General features: G+C 36.8%; 2 protein-coding genes across 2 annotated transcripts in view; one reads left to right on the forward strand and one right to left on the reverse strand.

Annotated features, from left to right (window-relative positions):
• LOC140160497 (uncharacterized) overlaps positions 1–20,539 on the forward strand; it is a 317,603-nt gene that overhangs the window by 248,149 nt on the left and 48,915 nt on the right. Inside the window, 1 exon segment of the mRNA XM_072183731.1 lies at positions 4,429–4,698. Coding sequence (XP_072039832.1) covers positions 4,429–4,698 — 270 coding nt within the window.
• On the reverse strand, positions 9,916–11,220 carry LOC140160406 (uncharacterized). Its single transcript, XM_072183640.1, has one exon. It carries the CDS (start codon positions 11,203–11,205, stop codon positions 9,916–9,918), a length of 1,290 nt encoding a protein of 429 aa, XP_072039741.1. The 5' UTR covers positions 11,206–11,220.

Consider the following 20,539-nt stretch of genomic DNA (forward strand, 5'->3'; position numbering starts at 1 on the left):
TTCTAATCTCCGTCGCTTCCTCTACATTTCTAGACCCTTTCACAAGCTCCCCGCTAAGTATCTGTGCATCTACCCAATGGATAACTTGGTTTTCCCGTGCGACACGATCAAATATGGCTGACTTCGCTCATTCTTGTTTAAATCTATTCACCGAAAATAGAAATTGTTGACTCAACAAAACTTATCATGAGTAAAAATCCCACTCACTTCAATACATCCTATATCATACAATTAAATAATACTTGACAATGTAATTCCTTTAAGTAAATGCATGAAAGGGCATTTCTAAGCATCCAATTTCTTATTAATGTCTCCTGAGTATATTAAGACTTGAGTAAGTTTTGTTTTCACTACGCAGGCTGATTTTCAAGCAGTAATGCCTAAAGCGAGGGCATTGTTATTAGATTGAATCGAATCATCAATGGGCTATTCCATTTAAAATCCACACTCACCCTTTTGAAGATTTTGGAAATATCTGCCGCAGGGGGAGTATGAATTTCAAATGGAAGGAGCACATTAGGCAGCTCTGTTTGAATTTCATACCCACTCTGAAAAAGATTCAACCTGAATCTTCCACAGAGGGAGGGTGAGTTTCAAATGGAGCTACTTATGTGTTCCTTACATTTGAAATTCATACTCCCTCTGTGGCAGATATTTCTAAAATCTTCCACAGGGGTAGTGTGGATTTTAAATGGAACAGCCCAATGTTACACACATATTTGATTACATAGTAGTCTCTACTTGCCTTTCATGTTGTATGCAAAGAAACTATTACTTTTTCATGGCGACATTTGAAATATCTGTATTGGAAAAAATTCTCGACTTGTAAGTACAATCTTGCATAGTTGAGGTTCACTGATAATGTATTTCATTTACTTTTGTAACAGGTTTGAAATTTTGTTGTTGACTCATGTAGCTGATATTAAGGAGATGTGATCTTTTGTAGGTCGAAGCAACCCAAAAATTGATTTTCATTGTCTAAATCAATGTATTATTGAAAATTCATAACCTCATTAATAAACGCGATGCGTGCGATCCAATCATATTTTATTATTTGTGAAAACGCGAACGCAAATCGAGGTCATTAATATCTCACAATTGACCGCAAAATGCGTAATTGTTCCAATGTCGCACACAATTGACTTAAATGCGCCCGTATTTGCGTCCAACGAACTGCAAGCGTGCTGGCTGCCGTATTTGGATTGCGGCGCTACCATATTTGCACAGATTCTGATACGCACTTTTGTTATTGGTCGTTTTGTTTTAGCCTGATCGATTTTGGGAAAGGGAAGATGTAAGAATTGTTTATTTTACAAACTTTTGAGGAAAATTTTGTGTTATTTTGTTAATTTTAAAGATCAAAGTGACGGTTATGAATGAGGTTAATAACTTTGCATCGGTTATATATCGGGCATTGTGAAAAATCTAAACATTTTGCTTTGGACCTCGGGATATTCCTCGGTTCCAAAGGCAAAATGTTTAGATTTTTCACAATGCCCTCCAAATAACCGATGCGCAGTTATTAACCTCTAAATAACACTTAAATATTTTGCAAAAGTTCATTCTACAAATCATATACAATGAAAACTTGCTTGATTAATTGTTGTTAATGAGTTATGTACGTTTTACAAAAGTGTTGTTGTTTCAGGCCTCTTTACAACATAACTCAAGAACCACAGGACCTATATACAAAAGTATATCTGAGATATTTGAATTCTTCTACACGCTTGCTATGAAATGATAAATGCAATTTTGCCAAAGCTCACTACCATTCGCAAGATGCTGTGAACTACCAAATCGCAACAGTTTTCAATTGTTGCTAACCTTAAGTTAAAAGCAATATTGTAACATTTCCAAAAAATAGATTAGTATTTCTTTTCCATAAAATGTTAGCTTTTACTGACAGATATGTCCCCTTTTAATTTTGAGCCGAACAAATGAGCAAAGAAAATTAGAATTTACTACCAGCGCCGATGTCGCCAATGCATATCATTCCATCGGTTGTGCTATGGCACGGCCCTTTGATGTGTTTATTACCATCCCGCAACCATGTACGTACTGTGTTAAGAACATTGTGTAGGCGTTTGACTAATATTTCCGTCGTAATAATAAAACGACGGTTCCTGCGCTTTATTCAAAATCTTGGATTTTGACAAAACTACAGCACCTGAAGTCTTGATTTTTGCAGCGAATGTTAGTTTAATCAAGTACATTACAATCGTGTAGAATACATAATTTGGAAGAATATTGAGGGCATCCTCCTCAGCAAATGTTATAGCTTTAACTTTAGCAGTCAAGTTAGCTCAATAGCAGTCAAGTTAGCTCAATCGATAAGGCGTTCGACTATGGTGCGAGAGGTTGCGGGTTCGAACCCTAACGGTGCCTAGTACGCTCTCATGAAAAATTAGTTAGTTAATTAATTAGACAGAGTTAGTTTGAAATTCCCCTGGACAAGGAACTTACTGCTAATTTGTCTTGTTGTAACCTGTACGAAACTCGGGGAGCTGATCCTGGTTGCGAAGGTTATTTGTGGATTGTCTAGGGTGTGCGCTCTTGAAGCAGCAAAGTCCCTGAATTGTTGTTTAATGGTTTATGGAATGATGTGGGGCCATAGTGGTCAGCGACAACCTGTAAAGTGTGCTGAGGCTTGTGGATCAACGTCTAGGCGTTAATGCCTGTGCGTAGCGCACTATAAATCACTGCGCTTTTTTTTTTTTAAACTGTCATTCATGCAAGTATCATTTAAGGGCTGTGACCGGATCAACAGCCTCACCCCCCATGTTTCGTCATAAAAACTGATATTTTGGTATCAGTAGAAAGCTCATATTTTTCTCATAACCCCAGTCAAATGTAATGCCTGAGATGTGTTTCATTTAGATGGTGCGAACAAAAATATGGTGGGTGAATTTTGGTAACCACAATTGGAAGTTTGTACGACCGTATGGGGCATTGTTATACATGTTTTTACTTCTCATATGTGACCGTACACGACGAATGAGCCCTAAATTCCTCCCCCGGTGAATTTTGTTTTATTTCGTTTTTAGAAAATATATATCATAAGCTTTAAAATGGTATATCATTTGACTTCAAACGATATCCAGAAGCAGAGTTATGGTTTGTTGAACTTTGCTCCTTCAACAAAATGGTAGCTTTTTTCGTTTCTACACGTGTCTCTTTTTCCACATTGCTTGTAAATAAATATCAAACAGTCATAATTGGCGATCATTTCAAATCATCCCCAAGTCAACGAGGTTCAGGAATATCCTGTCATTGTTAAATGTTGCTTATACATACCTAGACAAAAACCACCACTTGAACAGGATATAGCCAAAGCAAACAAAGACCAGTATTAAGAATTCTATAATCCTCTTCAACAATAGGATTATTGATTGGTTTAAAAGGAGATACATGTTGCGCCAACTTCAGGTAGCGATGAATACGGACTTCGTGCACATTTTACACTGTAACTGAAAATACAATTTAGAACATTCGTGCTGTACAGTCGCATATCAAAGCCACGGAGCAATCAACTCAAAATGTGGAAACATTGTTTTAATGGCCTCAATGTGAGATGGAAAAACCAAACATGAAAAAAAAGGACCACGCCCTTTAACATGTCTTATTGGGAAGGAAGATGTGTTGTTCGAAGAGGTTTGAAAAAATTACAATTACAGTCATGTTCAAACTACTTTGCCTGTTTTTACATTTGCAATTTGAGTTGTTTGCATTAACCTATGCACTAAAGAACATATTAGTGTGTTTTTAGTTTTGCGGTCGCTGCACTGATTGTGAAAAGCGAAAAAATTACTGTTCCGCAAATGTCCACTTTTATTGGCTTTTCATTATAGTCGGTATATAACTGGCCATAGTGAGGTAGCTGCAATAATACAATTTAAAGCTGTGTGTTTCAAATTTTATGAGATTAGTTCATCTGTGAATTCACAATTATTTGTCGTTTATAGTCATCTGATTGTGTAACCATAGTAACTATGCCATAACAACAGGTTTGTAGTATGCATTTGTTGGGGTGGTGTAGTTTTTGAAATAAGCATACATTATCAAATGTAAACTGAGAATACCAGTGGGGTTTACAGTTTTTATGATTAAAAAAGTTAAAAGAATGTTTCGGAGCAAAAATATGTTATTATTCTGCACAATGGTCTCTCTTTCTAACCTTTTATACTCTTTATATAACCCAACATCTTAATGTTTTCTATAAAAGCGTTTTCTGGGATTTTCACTGACCATATTACATGTTTTCATTTCTATATGCAAGGAAGAAAACACGAAAACAATTTTGAAAAACTTTCAATTTGCAATTTCTATCTAGTATGAAGATCACAGTATCATGCCCAGTGTTTTGATCGGATCAGATGATATATATCTATGTTAACCACTCTTATTTCTATCTTTATTTGTTACTTGCAGGCATCCGATGACAGTGAGTTATCATCTCCAGCCGAGCACAACTCCCCTGATCATTCTCCATCATCTCCCAGCGCAACATTGCTGGATGCCTTGTCCTTATCAACCAGTACGACGGAAAGTCAGGCACGAAGGGAGCGGCGCAAAAGCCTGGTACCTCGTGAACAAATCGTCCCCCTCGTTGTGAACGCTTGCTTTGAGCACATAGAGAAATATGGCCTGCGGGTTTTAGGAATCTTTCGACATGGCGGATCAAAAAAGCGAACGAGACAGGTGGGTGCGCTTCTGTTGTTTTGTTTTTTATCGTATCGCAGCGTGGTATTATACGCTTACAAATAAACAACATGGGCAGGCACTAGGATCCACAACATCCATCCTCATCTATCAGGAGAACAGTTCTTAAACCCCAATACATTTGTACATTCATTGAATGACCATTGAAGATTTGGGTACAAAACTCATACTCTGCAACTTGAGGTCAAATTTTGCACTATGATTATGTAATTGAGGTTATTGGACTATGCCATTGGGATGAGGCTATTGTGGTCCATAGTGAGGGAACTTATTGTTATCATATCATTCTTTCTTAATGCCAATAAAAGAAAAGCTTGAAATTTGATGAGTTTTGTATACTTTTGACCTTTACATGTTACAAAAGAAATTGGTGCTTAACACATCAAAATGTAATGTGAGAATTATCTAGTATGATAAAAACAAGCGTGGAGTGGATATCCCACTTGTTCTCTCATTTCAAAGTACATGGGCGTGTAATGAGTAAATAAGAAAGGTCATCTTTTCTATCACATCAGACAGTGTATATTTCTCAGAAATGACTGAGGATAACAGGGGCGGATCCAGGAATTTTCAATAGAGGGGGCGCCGAGCCACCGCCGCCGCGGCTCGGCGCCCACACAAATTCAGACGCCGCTCTGCAAAAATACACAGAGTCAGGCGCCGATCTGCAAAAAATAGAGGGGGCGCACGCCGGGTGCCCCCCCTCTAAATCTGAATGGGCTGACTGCCCGTGGCAGCGCTATGGGGGGGGGGCAAGGGGCCAAATATTTTTCTTTCCCCCAGATTCTCCCACCCCGCCATTTTTGAGGCAAAAACCCCAATATCACATGAATTTCCACTTTTTGCAGCAATTTTGTGCAAAATTGATTGATTTTGCTCCCCCCCCTGAAATTCACTTTGCCACCCCAAATTTCCTGGTGCCGCCACTGCTGACTGCCAGCCCAGATTTTGCGTATGTAAAATCTGGCATTTTTTTGTTTGTTTTGCAAAAGAAGATTGATTCTGACAGAAAAAAATGAGAGCGAAGCAAGTGAGGTTTGGATGCTTGCATTTATTGGCACCTATCGGTAACATAGACCATTTGCACCATATATTCCAATACCGTTATTTATCACAATCAATACGGAGTCAAAGTGGATCAATATACGGAGGGAAAAAAGCTCAGTTTTATGAAACCGGAGTATCCTAAGAAGTCTGCGTACTCATACAAGAGCGAGTATGGACTGAAAACCAAATCCATCTGGGAATAGCCAGGTTCAAACACTGGATCTCAGTAGTTCAAAGCAAGGACAGAGCCACTGCTCCCCATGGAAAGCAAGTGGAAAAAAAATACAGATTTTGGTGATTTTAGGGTAATTTGCAAAGCCAAGAAAAATGTGTGACCACCCCTACTTTGAAAGGTCCATCTGCTTGGTTTTTACATCACTTAAGAATGTTTGAAACAAACATGGGGTTATTCTAGCTCTGTGTTAACAACTGAAAGCATTAGGTGGTGTATTTAATGTTAACTTTGGACATTTAAAGACCCAGTCAGTGATCCCAGCGCAAGTGTGAAAAAATTAAAATTGTTTATAAATTGCTTAAATTAGGTTCTAGTAAAGTTGTGTGATATCGGACTGAAAGCAAACTTATTTTTAATGATTAATTGCTGCATGACACAGAAAAGTGACGTAGCCATGATTTTTCCAAAGTAAAGTAGTTGGGAGAAAAGGCAAGAGAGGCCATGTGACTTTTATGGGGAAATTTGCGAAAATGGGCCCAAAATATAAAAACCAAGAACTTTAAAACCGTGTAGGTCAGCATTCCACAAGGGGCAAGATGTCCGAATGGGGAGTTTCCTCCTTCTAACCATGACCAGGGAGGGAATGGCTCCTTTCTTCTTCTCCCTCCTCTCTTTCTCTCCCCTCCCTTTTCTCTCTCCTTCTTCTCTTTCTCCTTTTCCTTCCTTGTACCTCTTTTTTTGAAAATCATAGGGGGGGCAATTGCCCCCCTTGCCCCCCCTGTGGCGCCGCCCCTGTTCAAAAATGCTAATATTTGCATGCTATCTTGTGCAGTAAGCTTGCCAAGGTGCACACATGGTCGATAAGGTGTCGTTCCTAAGTTCATAGTTTGTCATTTCAGTGCGAGTTTTAAGCTTGCCTAATGATTTTTACAGGAATTATTGTTCTAAAATGACCTCATCTAGTAAACGCCCCCCTTTTGGAAAATGCAAGGCCCCCGGGGCAACTACTCGAGGAGCTTACGGTATTCACTACTGAGCATACCAGTCTAAAATGAGAAGGGGAGGGGTGAATATCAGTGATAATGTGACAATTTGTTCTGAAAAGACCTGGGGGAAGGGGTAGTTCATTATACATAGGTCTGCCCAAATGGGGTCATTGGGTGACAGTGTGCAAGACATGAGGACCTATTTTACTGTGTGTTTGTTCAGCTTTTGCTTCCCAGTTTCTGACTTAATCCAAATATGACAAAATTGCAGCATGTTTTATATGAATGAAAAAAAGGCAAATATGTGCCAAAAGAATTACTATGGATATGTTGGGTGGATTATTTGAATGAGGGGGAGGGGTGGCATTGGGTGACAAGGTATAAGGAGTCATTGGATACATGACATATTATGCAACTGAATAGCTGCTTACTTCATAAGAGATGTTGGTTTTCCCTGTTGCATTCTTGGTGATTGACCCATCCCGAGTTCTCCTTCAACATTTACTTGTATTTCCTGTATGGAAGATTAAAGTCATGTCTTTCATAGGGGGTGTGGATTTCAACTGGAATAGCCCAATATAGCATTCATTTTGCATTATTACATCACATTCATATCAAGGGTTTAGGGCAAGAAGGCATATCAGCAATAGCTGCCATATGTTACATTTTATAGATGTATACAATCTAGAATACAGCAATTGTCAAATGTGTACTGTAAAAGTGGAAATTTTTGCGCCACATTTATTTACGCGCTTTTGGCGTTCCAAGCTGTTACCGTGAAAATAACAACGTGCAGCGCAAATATCCTTTTGCGTATAGGCCAATGCAAGGAAACTCGGAATGGCAAATTTACAAGGGAAACATTTCAAAATTGGCAAAATGCAAAAAATTAATCATGCAAAAATGTCCACTTTTACAGTATATAGTTGAATCATTTTCATCAATCTTAACTACCTGCATGTAATGTTAAGCAAACTATGTTACACAAAAGGGTTTCATATTTTTCCCATTTTATTCAATTTATTCATACTTCATCATAGAAATACAATAAAAATCTAAAAAATAATATAACAATATTTCACATTGACTATGGAAATGCTTACTATCAAATAAATAATACATTATTCAATATGGCAAACTGATCATAGCAGTTTGATAAAGAAGAAAATATGGCACACACAAATCACAAGAAAGAAAGTTGATGTATTTATGGCATAAAAATAAGGCAGCATGCAACCCGGTATCCAAATACCCACATTCAGGGAACCTATTATATGTCCAACATTTTTTTTAAATCCCCAAGCTATATGCTTTTACATGATGCAACTATGATTGGCCTAATGGAAACCTTGTTATGGTAAATCAAATAACTGCTTTTCTCTGGAGTTAATAATATCAAAACAATTGCTCCGTAAGGTATTTCAAGATGTGATACTGATTAGTTCCATGGAGGCTGCCAAAGGAGGCATTTTGAAAATTGAGTTACTATAATTATTAACTTACACAAACATTAGGCTATCAAATACTGAAAACACCAAAGATCTAGCACACTTGGTTCTTAAGTTATAAAGTTTTGTGATGTAAGTGAAGGCTAACTCTACCTCTCCCCCACCACACCCACCCCAATCCCATCCCCACCACCTGTGCACATCAGTGGCGTGCGATCGAAGCACATTGAAAGGGGGGGCAGGTTGTTCAGTTCCCCCGATGGAATCTGATTAGGAGTGTAAGGTGCGGGCGAAATCAGTCATTTCGGGGGAAATGACTGATTTCCCCAATGACCAACAAAAGTGGGGGCCGCCCCCCTGCCCCCCCCCCCCCCTTTGCGCATGCCACTGGTGCACATACCATACACAACAGACCCCTGCCTGTTTTCAAGCACAAAAAACAAGACAGATGAGTTTATGACATAGTAGTTGATAATATGAATTTAAAATCTAAATTTAAATTTAAATTTGGAGATTTATAGTGTGCATGGCCAACCCACACTGCACAAATATAAGACAACATTGGCATTGTGTGGAGGGTGTTATGAATAAATTGGATCTAATTAAGAATTTGATTTCTGTAACTTTCATTTATTAACACCCACAATCTTACCTCTCAGTCCTGGAAAATTATTCATAATGATAAAAATGACTTCTTACTAGAATGAGATGAATTGTGAACAGTGTAATTATTCATTGATAATTAAGATAAAATTGGAATTGGGCACAATTAATGCAAAAATCTGTACAATACAATGGGATTGAATGATTTGATTTTTAAGATATGACTGAAATAAGTATCAAATTTTGTCTGAATTGGATTGGTTCAGCAGCATGCAAATAATATAATCATCGGAAGTTTGGATAAGATGTTCAGCACTATGATGTAGCCTATTTGAATGAGCGCATAAATGGTTTGAAATAAAAATCAATCGGGCTCGATTTATAACTGATGTTTACATGATCTCATTTCAAAACATCCCATATTGTATAAAACGAGTCTCGCAGCATGATAAAAACACTGCATGAGGGATGCGATGTTTAGATTTCATTATTCCAGCAAGGTCTCCGTCCCTCTAGGGGGCTTTTAAGTTTTATCAATCTTTCCCTGAAGATGACACTTACATGTCAGACTCAATATTCTGATTATCGTCATAACTGGTCATAATAGCAGCTAACTTAAAAGGTTTACCCTCCATATTCTTAATACAAACAACATGGTGGCCGGGGGTAACCCCGTGTAAGACTCGTCGTACAACCAACATGTGTTCCGTACCATGGCTGTTGATGAGTTTAGCGCCATCAAAATTATCGTCTAACCAAACCAAGGCTTGTCCGCAATATTTACAGGTGATCATCGCGATGGCAATGCTTGTCAAGTTTGAGCCTTTATGCCAGGGTATAACTATCGGAAATTTTAACTGTTGATTAGGGGCCGTGCTGGTGAACCAGTTTTCTCGGTCTGAAAAGATCTCTTCCCAGCCCTGATTGGTTGAGAATTTCAAAGTTTGACCGTGCTGAAATTGAGGTTTAGATGCGGGCCAGCAGGTAGGTTCCGCAAGATGTCACCATGAAATCTCGCATTTGGAAGCGTTTTTCCACTATGATTGCCATTTGTTATATTGACAGGCGTAGTTTGATTTTGTCCTGGGTTTGGTTTGATATCATGTGACATGTCATGTGACTTTGTATTTTCTTGAAATACATCATGTAAGGAAATTATTTTCTTTATGTGGGTTTCATCTGTTTTAGTGCGATTCATTTGATTTATTGTCACCTCTTCAAGAACATTACGGAAGAGGTTAATGATAAAAAGCGCCCCTTGGTGGTGAGCCAATGGAGTTAGTTGATTATCAGAACGGACAAGATCATCAGGAGTAAAACCGTATCTCCAAAGTCGTGAACATACCGCGGCACTCCAGCTTACCGATGTTACATTGTAGTACATTGCAAGATGGCGACCAGCAAAATACTCTGAATTAACACAATCCCTCGTTCTTATGTTTTTAGCAGACAGAAAATTGAAGAAGAGTAGAAGCGGTTTGTTAGGGAGCATTAACACTCGTCGTGTTAGCTCTTCTTGAGGTCTTGCTGGATTGTCGAATACATTTTGAGAGAAAACATCTCGCATGGTGTAATCTTCAGTAGCGAGCTCCCAGATTATAATATCCATATCAAGCACATCTAGATGCGGAGATAGGCACCATGAGAAATAGTCACTTGTAGCGCACGATAACGCAGAATTGTGAATGATGACTTTGACCTCGAGTACTTTCTCAATCCATTGTGAAATGAGATCAATATACAGACAAGATTTGGCTTTACAAAGGAGCTTAGTAGACGAGTATGTCCCTCCCACTATCCCAAGCTTAATGCTGCGATTTGTCTGAAGTGCGTCAGCAAAAATATCCTTGAGTAGGTCGATGTTCCCCAAGTTCATAATTGATTTATAGCGCAGCATTTCATGCGATAGCCCTAGATACGAGGCCTGTCGATTGAACTGTCCACCGTAGTCATGCAAATTTGATAGCACTTGACGCATCTTTTCATAAGCTGGCAATGCCTTGTGCAGATTGTCTATCTTCCCCCAAATAAACGCATTATGTGGCTGTTTTTCAACTTTTGCAGCCACAGGTTGGTTTAAAATCAGTTTGTTAAACTTATCATGGAGCAGATCTATGGAATATGTCTTTAATTTGTGCTTGTCCACAGCCCGGTAGGTCATGAAGATCATGACTACATTAAGTAGACACAGTAAAAAGATTACAACACGCTTAAAGCGGACGGCCATGTTATTTGATGAATTCGCCACCATGAGGAAACTAAATGTCATTCAACTATGAAAATGATAATGAGAATGATGTGATGATGGCTGGCAACCAGTAAATTCAGATTTGTCAACAGTTTCTCAAATGACAAGGATAACAAATCGACCTAATTCAATCAAATCTTTGCGCCTTTTTATGTTAATTCATCTGATTATGTTACCTTTTAAGGGGGAAATTTGAGCATGTTGTAGCCATTTTGTGCAAATTTGTCAACTTATAACAATATTGCTCTCATGTTCTGGAAATGTTTGCATAATCATGCTTCAAGTCTTGTCTTGTCTGGGTTTAAAGCTAACTGGCTGCCTCAAATGATATAAATTACCCGTGTTGAAGTTGTCTCCTGATTACAAGTATAGACATTTCCGAAGAAAAGCGCAAAAATTGATCTAGGAAAGCAAATAATGCCAATATCTTTCAGATGAGAACTTTATTTGCATGCCCGGTGTAGCGATGTTCATTCACAGTTTACCAGCACCATTATGTAATACTTCATCCATCTGGGTATCCATCCCTCAGCTCTGTCTGCAATGATAGCCTGTAGTAAGAAATTCACTGTTTACTTCTTGTAACAGTTATCCACTTTATACCAAGTTGTAGAGAATATAATTAATGCTACTAGGAAAGCTTACAGGTGGATCGGTAATCCAATCGTGTTTCTTGACCTGACTCTGGGCCTCTATGCAAGCGGCTAGATGTACATTGATTTTTTTTACTCGGATGGAAGCTTATACTGCTGGTCCGTTGGCATACTAGTAATGCTTTTATGCTGATTCCGCCAAGTAGGTCAGTTATCGGGGTCTGTTTACAGTTTGCTGGAAGTTAAAGATGCCATCTAACGGATGCTCTGTTTCGCCTCTTGGTGTTTGTGTTACGTCTGGTGTGCTGATGTAGTGTATACAAGTTTCCTGTGACTGTATACAGCATTGAATATCGACTAAGTTCAGGAATTGTATTTTTGTTGATGATAAATTGTTTTGTTACTCAGAATGAAGTTTGGAACTTCTTTACTAAGATGTTTTTAATTTTAAGTTCATACATTTTATATTAGCTTTTTAATCATATAATGAAAATTATTTTAAAATATCACGCTTGATTACAATAAGAGTTATTTTTTACTTCATTTAATCATAAATTATATAAAATAGTCAAGTAACAAATCATAAAAAGCATTGGATGGAATATTGCTTTTAGGCCAAACGATAAACATGTGAGAGAAATGGCTTTTCCAAAATCAATTATATTGAGTGTTCGCTATTTGGGTACTAAATTTTCAATAAGTGTCAAATCAATTTTATGTAATCAATACTTTACTAAGGTCAGAGTAGGGGAGCTAAACCCCAGGGGGCGTTGGAATGGGTGAATACAATACAATGTTTTTGATTTTTATATCGTGTATACAAATCATGATGTGTAAAAAATGGCAAAAAACAAGTAGGTAACTCAAACAATACTTACTACAAACACAACTTTACTGGAAAAAAATGAACAAGTATTTGATCCTTGAACGTTAAATTTACTTCTTTCATAATATTATTTTACTTTTTACAAATTATTGAACGCATTTTTGCATTTTTACTTTAGAGATACACACTTTACGGACTAAAATGTTTTTGGTCAAAAAATGTTTCAGTCTAAAATAAACTACTCACAAAAAGTATTGATATTAAATAAGCAGCAATTTCTTGATTATATTAACACCAAATGAGAAAATTCAATAAGTTCAACAAAAGGGAAATTTATTCTGCACATTTTGATTTGAGGAAGATGTGATATTTTATATGCTAAAAGGTAAGGTTTTTAAAATGACATGATAGATATATGATATTTGATATTTCAAAGCAGTTTGCCTGCCATTTAAAATAAGCTCACTGCTGCCTGATGGGTTTTGGTTTTGGTCAAAAAGTTTTAATGAAACATTTCTAAATTTGTTTTAAGAAAAAACACTGCAACAACATTTGAAAACTTGAAGCAAAACATTCTAACATAATGTAAGTGTTCTCAAAAATATGTTACAAAAATGTTTACCGAAAAAATTTGCAATAACATTTTGACACAAACATTTTCAAATATATTTTCTGAATATTATTAAAACAGTTTATAAGCCAACATTTAAACATTATTTTAAACGGTTTATGTTTGCTGTGTTCATCATTGGCGTAAAGAAAGGTACATGGAAATTGTGTCCAATAAATTTTTAGTTTCTTTTAAAGAAGTTGCCTCTTAAAGCTATAATGTATGATCTTATTATATGAAATTGGATAATTATTTTCAAACCTGATTTTTTGGCATATTAATGTTTACACATGTCCCAACTTATACCTTTATGTATGGCATAATTTGGACATTAAGTCTCCCATAGAACACCATGTTAAACAGCCAAAATATCCAGTAGGATTTCTTTCACTTTACCTTGTTATTTCAGATTAAAATGGACAGAAATCTTCCCTGACAGTTATTACTAATACTACTTCTGCATTTGGAGTAAAGAATAACAAAATTAAAATTTGATGGAAATCATACATTTATAGCTTTAAATAAAACAATACTTTTGTGAGCAATTTACAAATGACCATGGGTCCAGAACATATTTGACATTGGCATCACAGTTTTACTAGATCACTTCACAATAGAATATATAAGAAGCCTGGCCTATTTGTGACTGATCATAGATAGCAGAGCGTTCTCTATATGAATTAAACTGCCAGGTCCCAGGCACTGTAAAAACTTAATCAAGTTTGTTAAGGCTCACGGCTGACCCATATGTGCTTTGTGTTGAATTCTGGTCATTTCATCTATTAATTCAGAGCGCAACAAAACCACTGCTTTGGTTTATTCATTAATTATGTATATAAACAGATATATGACACTGATGATATCAAAAGATAGAAATATATGTTGATACATCACGCCAAAGATCTGGGGCTGTGCTGTTGATACAATTGATGTAACAAAAGCAACAATGTGATTTTGTTCTGATATACAGGTATATAATGCAACCTCCCACTTTTAATTATGACCTAAGGTCATCTCTGTCTTTAATGCAATCCCATGTCTACTTTCCCTTTCCCCCTCTCTACCTTTCTTGCTCCTCACTCATCTTTTTCTTCTCTCAAGGTTTTTGTCTCTTTCAATCTGTCTCTCAGGGTTTTTGTTGTTGCTTATTTTACTGTTTTTCTCTCATATGCATTATGCCCTTTCGTTGCTTCCTTGTCCCTTGATTCATCATTCTCTTTGTCTTAAAATGACTGTTGTATATTGATCGTGCACTCTATTAATCTGTCGCTCTCTCTCTCTCTCTCTTTCTTGTTCTGTACCCCCTCTCTCTTTCCCTCTCCTTTTCTTTTTTTTATGCCAAGTAAATTCAATATATTTCAATGGATTATAATGAAAGTCAACAAAAGATAAAACAAGCTGACAGATATAGTTGCTGGTTGCTGATGGACAGGTCACTTGAATTGATTGAAGCCATCCAGGTAGTCAGCCAGCCGTACTGTAATAATAGCTTCCCAAAAGGCTACCTATTATAGGATGAGCTTGAAACGAGATTGATTTGAGTCGGTGTGCATTAACCAAGGTTCCAGTAGCAACTCAGCTCCAGGATTTAGTTTTGCTCTGATTTGGGCCCCTTTGTCACCACCCATGCATGGTGCATTCAAATAGCATATGTGACCTGCTCCCATTAATGAGTGTAAAGTCGCAAGGTGGGAGTTTTGAGGCGTTATAACTGTTGAGTTGATGTTCTTTGTTTGAAGACACCTGTAGCCACGGCCGTTCGCCGCCTATGCGTGATGTCAACTTTTATCTAGAGCGCCCTCAGTTTTGACTTAAGGAGTCTTATTTGGTTTAAGTGGTGTTGGGCGATACAAAGAGTTATAATTTAAAACTACCGATACCAATTAGCACACAAAGTATAGCGGTACTGTTGACTCAAAATTCCCATACCGCCCAACCCTACATAGTTACCGAATGTAATCGGTCGCCGATAATGGCGATTTAAATGTCCTTCGAAGTTGAAATAGCCCATTTTGATCACTAGAATAGACCCACAAAAACACTCCCAATTATATTTTATGAATTTTTTCAAGTAAACCAGAAGCTTTAGATAAAAATGCTATCCAAGAGTTACCGTTCACACTCCTTAGATGCTTGATAATAGACAACTTATGTCCGTACACCATCACTAAATTCACTGCACAAAATGCGAATCATACGTATACCGACGTTATAGCGTATTTTAGTCAGAATATTGGAACATAAAAACACTTAATAATCATCCTCGTTTTATTTACAAGTAAAACAGATGCTAATGATAATAATTTGTGCGAGCATAACAGTGTCACAGTCCATATACTTTGCAGAAATGATATGACATGTACTGATAATACACGCACTATAGCCACTATACTGTACTACAGTACATACAGTACATGTACATGTAAACTCTACATAGAAACCCAAAAGTATAACATGTAGTGTGTGTGCGCCGACTGAAATCATTGTGAGTTGCGATTTTGTTGTCAAACCCTTACGAAGCATTAATTTGGTTCGTGTGAGATACGTAACGATTTCGCTTGTTTTTACCAATCTCGATAAATTCTCCATTTTTTATATTTTGTCCTTCCGTAGTTCTTTACGATGCCGAAATAGTGTATTGGTATGTTCTGATATCATCGCCGCACTCTTCCGAAGAACCAATTTGGTCCGATTTACAAATGTAACGCTACGCGATGAGTTTTAGCTTGTTTCAACCAGCTACGTAACTAAATGCTCTACGGGCCAAAATTTCCGATAAAATTCTACATTACATATAATTTTTGTACCGGGTTCCGTAGTTATTTACGGGTTCCGTAGCAATTTACGGGTTCCGTAGCAATTTACGGGTTCCGTAGCAATTTACGGGTTCCGTAGCAATTTACGGATTCCGTAGCATTTTACGGGTTCCGTAGCAATTTACGGGTTCCGTAGCAATTTACGGGTTCCGTCCGTAGCAATTTATGGGTTCCGTAGCAATTTACGGATTCCGTAGCATTTTACGGGTTCCGTAGCAATTTACGGGTTCCGTAGCAATTTACGGGTTCCGTAGCAATTTACGGGTTCCGTAGCATTTTACGGGTTCCGTAGCAATTTACGGGTTCCGTAGCAATTTACGGGTTCCGTAGCAATTTACGGGTTCCGTAGCAATTTACGGGTTCCTTAGCAATTTACGGGTTCCTTAGCAATTTACGGGTTCCGTAGCAATTTACGGGTTCCGTAGCAATTTACGGGTTTCGTAGCAATTTACGGGTTCCGTAGTGAAATAGTGTATCGGTATGTTCCGATATCATTGTCGCACTCTTTCAAAGGACCAATTTGGTCCGTGTTACAAATGTAACGCTACGCGATGAGTTTTAGATTGTTTCAACCAGCTACGTAACTAAATGCTCTATTCCCGATAAAATGCTACATTGTCTAATGTCTTGTTCTGTACTGGGTTCCGTAGTACTTTACGATGCTGAAATAACATACCGGTATGTATGGAGTAAATTGTACATTTTGCTGTGTCGTACTTCTTTACGATGTTAAATAGGCTAAAATAGCGTACCGGTATGTTCAGATTCACCGTCACAGTTTATGTTTTGGTGAAAAAAAGACCGACTTTCACTTTGGAATAGATTCAATATATTAAACTAACATTAATTGCTTTAGCTTAGAGACAAAATTATTGTTAAATTGAAGGTATTGGACACTTTAACTATTATATAACCATGATCTAATGGGATTTTAAGGAAGGTAAAACTTAACTTTCAGTAAGCTTAAAAACTTAACTTTCAGTAAGCTTAAAAACTTAAATTTCAGTAAGCTTAAAGCGTAATATGTATTACGAGTCCATATCTTCAACGTACTCATCAGTAACGGTGGGCATTCGCTGTGTAGGCGTCTGACACGCCACAAACGTATATACGAGACTAATAGTTTACCCCCTCAGTTTTCGTTGTTTTCGATAAAAGTAGACGTTAAAAACGGCCGTGTAGCAGTGATATGTCCTCTATTAATGGGGACATAATTGAATATAGAGAATAGCATAGCATAGTCTGTCCCCATTCACAAAGGACATACCACTGACTATACAGATGTTTACAAACAAAGAAAAGCAACTCAATAATTAGAATGTCTCAAAACCACCAACTTGCAACTATACTCTCATTTCTTGGGAATGTCACATATGATACGAACTAAACTGAATCCAAGATGAGGTTACATCATATCACAGTAAATTTCATATAAACATCTTGGACATGTAACACCTGACACATATTCTTGTGATATATGTCCCTTCTACTGAAGGTATAATTATACCTGCTATCTACTGAAGATAGCATAATTATACCTTGCTATCGACTGAAGATAGCATAATTATACCTTGCTATCTACTGAAGATAGCATAATTATACCTTGCTATCTACTGAAGATAGCATAATTATACCTTGCTATCTACTGAAGATAGCATAATTATACCTTGCTATCTACTGAAGAAAGCATAATTATACCTTGCTATCGACTGAAGATAGCATAATTATACCTTGCTATCTACTGAAGATAGCATAATTATACCTACCTTGCTATCTACTGAAGTTAGCATAATTATACCTTGCTATCTACTGAAGATAGCATAATTATACCTTGCTATCTACTGAAGATAGCATAATTATACCTTGCTATCTACTGAAGATAGCATAATTACACTTACCTTGCTATCTACTGAAGTTAGCATAATTATACCTACCTTGCTATCTACTGAAGATAGCATAATTATACCTTGCTATCTACTGAAGATAGCATAATTATACCTTGCTATCTACTGAAGATAGCATAATTATACCTTGCTATCTACTGAAGATAGCATAATCATACCTTGCTATCTACTGAAGATAGCATAATTATACCTTGCTATCTACTGAAGATAGCATAATTATACTTACCTTGCTATCTACTGAAGTTAGCATAATTATACCTACCTTGCTATCTACTGAAGATAGCATAATTATACCTTGCTATCTACTGAAGATAGCATAATTATACCTTGCTATCTACTGAAGATAGCATAATTATACCTACCTTGCTATCTACTGAAGATAGCATAATTATACCTTGCTCTCTACTGAGGATAGCATAATTATACCTACCTTGCTATCTACTGAAGATAGCATAATTATACATACCTTGCTATCTACTGAAGATAGCATAATTATACCTTGCTATCTACTAAAGATAGCATAATTATACCTTGATATCTACTGAAGATAGCACAATGTTGTTTTCTACTAAAATGAAAGCATGTTGTTATTACCATCAACTGAAAATGGCATACTTCTATGCTGAATTGATCATAATTGAAAAATCTACTGAATATTGCATACTATTGCTATCTACCGAAGATAGCACACTGTTGCTATCTACTTCAATAGAAAGCATATTGCAGTTATCTGCAAATGACATATTTCTATACTGAATTTCATAACTTAAACATCTGCTGAATTGAATATTGCACACTATTGCTATTTACAGGAAATAACATATATATTGCTATCTACTGAAGATAGCATACTCATTGCTATCTACTGAAGATAGCACACTGTTACTATCTACTAAAAATAAATCTTATTACTGTCCTCTACAAATAGCATACATCTATACTGAATCTATCATAACATTAATACCTGCTGAAGATTGCATACTATAACTGCTATCTACTGCAGGGAGACAGCATATCTACCGCTATCTACTGAAAAAAAAGGATTGTTTTAGAGTCTGTGCACATCTGTATATAATTTGGTTTAGTTGTAGGGATCAATGCTTCAAGGTTATTCTTGTCAAGGCAGTTCACTGTTGGACCAAATTTAGCATCTACGTAGCAAAATAATTTGACATCTTTGTATCGTAAATGATTTATCTTTCTATCTTACAAGGGCACAAAGACTTTTGAATGTATTCTTGTTGATTTTTGCATAGATTCTCAACACATGGGAAAACAAGTGGATCTTAATTCTATAGACATATCACATTATACCATGTCCGTGTATGTCTGACTCACAAAAGGTCTATTGGATGGCGACTGCTATAGTTTGCAGTGATTTGATGACAGGTTTGAACTTGCTCCTATAGGATTGAAATAGATCCATATGCACAATGCAAGTTACACCAGGTCTAACTTTTAGACCTGGTCTAACTATGGAGGATACACTTAAGGAGGGATCCTTCTACTCTTTCTGCTTCTCCTTTACTCCTAACAAAGTCCAAAAGTTAAACTGCAGTCATCTAATATTAAGGTACATGTAATTGGCCTTAAACAGGATTGACAATAATATATTGATATTTGGTAAGGTTATAAAATGCCGAAAAGTTCCTTCTCCGTAGGACTAATCCATATTTAGACCAGGTTTGGTCTAACTTGTTGTACATATGAGAATCCAGCCTTTTGAGATTCAAGTTTGGGTTGTCATCCCCATAGAGAGCTTGAGGGGTCAAACAATAGTTGAACCTTCCCAAACCAATCAAAATATGGAAAGTTTGAAAACTGTCCCCAAAATGTTAAATCCAATGACTTACCTAGTGAAACCTTGTTATGGATTCACATCATGAAAGTCTCTCTGTTCATATAGCTATTCCATTAAAAAACCACAACCCCAATGAGGAAGATTTTGCAATTCCAACCAAATCATCCGTTTTATTCATTCCAGCAAATGGGCGGTCTGATCATCGTACAATCCCAATTTTCTTTCAAAAACAGTGGAAAAGGTGTGGTAAAATCCTACAGGATTTCAGCATTTTCTACTGTTGTTAGCTGGATATTGACATCAACCATACAAAGTAACCCACCTGGATCATTGCTCATAATTATACTGAGTGCAATTGCAATTGGAACAGCAGTGTAAACTTCCACAGGGGGTGTGGATTTCAAATCAAATAGCACATTTCCCAAAAATTTGTTTACTTTTGCAGGGAAACGTGCGCTGTCAATCATCCAATAACAAAATGTCACAACTCACAATAAATATCACTCGGATTAGATGCACAGAGCTTCACTACTTGCATACATAACAAGTACTTCAACAATCTAACCATGAGAAATTAGTAAAACCTTTAGTAATGGCGTTTTATAAATAGAATGCTTGCTTTTCATAATTCTGCAGTTAAACCGGTGCCTGGATGGGATTGAAAACAAACAAAAAATAAGACTTGACCAAGATAAAAGTATAATTTGATTTTTTTTCCTAGGCAAATTTTCAAAGTCTCAAATTGAATAACTCGTAATATTGT

This window comes from Amphiura filiformis, chromosome 9 (genome assembly GCF_039555335.1).
Source record: "Amphiura filiformis chromosome 9, Afil_fr2py, whole genome shotgun sequence".
Lineage (NCBI taxonomy): Eukaryota > Metazoa > Echinodermata > Ophiuroidea > Amphilepidida > Amphiuridae > Amphiura > Amphiura filiformis.

Coding starts and splice junctions, on each gene's coding strand:
- LOC140160406 (XM_072183640.1), bottom strand. CDS start 11,205: ATGGCCGTCCGCTTTAAGCGTGTTGTAATCTTTTTACTGTGTCTACTT.